Consider the following 2,032-nt stretch of genomic DNA (forward strand, 5'->3'; position numbering starts at 1 on the left):
CGATCGGCTAGCCCTGCTCCTCCTGGCTAGCCCCAGATCCAACCCACTTCCAAGCGCCCTGGGGGTGCTTCCTGCTCTGATTTTCCCCGACATCAAGGGGCCTATGCCCCCAGCACCGCCAAGCCGGAGCCAGCCTAGGGAAGGGGAGCCTGTGCCCACCTCGCCATGGCAGCCCCGAGGCCTGGCCGGCGCAGGTAGATCCAATGGCAACCCCATCCGGAGTCACTGGAGCGCCCGGCTGCACGGTTTCCACCTCCACAGCTCCCAGCTGCAGGGATGGGGCACCGCCGCCCCGGGCCTGGACACAGGCAGGGGCGGTCTCAGCCCTGCCAGCCTCCGACCTGCGGCTCTGATCTCCCCGGAAACTGGTCGTGGGGGAAAGGGGCGAGACCTGACGCCTGTGCCCCTCTGCCCCCCGGGCTGGGCTTCCACCCCTGTCCCTTTGCCCCCCGGCGCCAGCCAACACGTGCTTGTTCCCCTGAATCAGGACCGGCAGCTTGGCCACCCAGGGCTGCCCAGCCGGCCGTTTCCAAAGCAGGGGCTGGGACAGAAATGCAGCCACGGGCAGGGCAGGGCAGGGCAGGGGGGAGCGGACTGGCCTCTCGGCCCCCGGATCCGGGTGCTGGCCGGAGTCGGCGGAACAACCGCGGGGTCCGGGTCCCGCCGCCTCCCCCCGGCTTGGTTTCACCGGGGGGGATTTATACCCCGGCGCTGTAGGGGCCTTGGCTAAGAGGCAAAGGCGACACGGAGAGCGCGGGCTTGAAAGCGGGAGTAGAAATGAATTCGATTCAAAATAACACGAATCCTTCTCCGGGATCCCCTGGACCTGACCCCGGCGGAGGGGGAACCCCCATCCTTTCTTCCCGGCCCAGCTGCTGGTGCCATCGGGGAAAGCGAGCTCCCAAGTTTTTGCAAAATTCCTGATCTGCAAGGAAACTAAGCGCGGGGCGGCCGACCTGGCCCAGCCCGGCCCGGCCGGCCGCGGCGGCTCTGTCTGATGGGATGCAAATCGCGGCCCAGACGCCCTGTGTTTGGGGGAGGATGTCCTGGCCGGGCCGCAGCGCGGAATAGCAGCGGGCAGACGGCGGGCCTCCACGTGGGTGCTGGGCCCCGGGCCTCCCGCCCGCGAAGTCAACGCAGCCGCCTGCTGGCCCCCTGGCAGGCAGGGCCGGGCCGGGCCGGGCCGGGCCGGCGGAGGGGAGCCCGGGACGTTGAACTGGCGATCCGGGACAGGAGAGGGTCACGCCCGGCGATCAGGCGGCGATCACTGCCCCCTGCCCTCCCAGCGCGTGGGAGAGCACACGGGCACACGCACGCACACACACGCAGCTGGAGAGTGCCAGCCCCCGCGCTGGGACTTCAATGCCCCCCGGGGCTCTTCTTCCAGGGCCCCCGGCTCTTCCCCAGGCAGCGCGGCCAGGGCTGGGGAAGTCCCAGGCACAGGCGTGTGCACCCCCGGGGGAGCCCGGAGCCGGCCCCTCCGGCCTGGCTTTCTCCTCTGCCACCTGTTGATCGCACATCCTGGGCCGCCGCCTCCGCCACCCGGCAGCTCGCAGCGCAAGGGGCTGCCTTGTGGGGTGCCCCCCGCCCCGGGGAGCAGCACTTCCCAGCCCCCAGGGCAGGACCTGGGGGCATGCCCCCCTCTCCCTGCGCGGCCTCGGCCCGGCGCTGCGCTTTTACCTGCCAGTCGCCCATTTTGGCGAGGATTGACATTGCTGCGGCGGGCTCCTGCTGGCAAGGTCCCGGCTGGTCATGGACCGCGGGGGGATCCGCCTGCTGCTCCCTGCGATCTCTTTAGGCAAAGCCCTGCTCTTACCTGCCTGCAGCCGCGCTCACCTGGTCCTAAAGAGCTGGGAGCTACCTGCCCCCGCGCCTGCGCGCTGCGCCGCCCCGAGCTCACTCCCAGCCGGCCCGGGGAGCTTTGATGCCTTTAGAGCCGGGCCCTCGCACCCGCCGCCCTGCACCCAAGGGTGTCCCCGGCCCCCACAGGGGCTCCCCCGCTCTCCAGCCACCGGGGCGTGCTTAGAGCCTT

At 70.7% G+C, this 2,032-nt stretch overlaps 1 protein-coding gene across 1 annotated transcript in view; it reads right to left on the reverse strand.

Annotated features, from left to right (window-relative positions):
* TFAP2A (transcription factor AP-2 alpha) overlaps positions 1-1,830 on the reverse strand; it is a 29,427-nt gene extending 27,597 nt beyond the window's left edge. Inside the window, exon 1 of the mRNA XM_019522466.1 lies at positions 1,681-1,830. Coding sequence (XP_019378011.1) covers positions 1,681-1,713 — 33 coding nt within the window. The 5' untranslated portion in view covers positions 1,714-1,830. The remainder of the gene's footprint in view (positions 1-1,680) is intronic.
* Between the last annotated feature and the right edge of the window lie 202 nt (positions 1,831-2,032).

This window comes from Gavialis gangeticus, unplaced genomic scaffold (assembly GCF_001723915.1).
Source record: "Gavialis gangeticus isolate Ggan-Ray unplaced genomic scaffold, GavGan_comp1, whole genome shotgun sequence".
In the NCBI taxonomy this organism is placed as follows: Eukaryota; Metazoa; Chordata; order Crocodylia; family Gavialidae; genus Gavialis; species Gavialis gangeticus.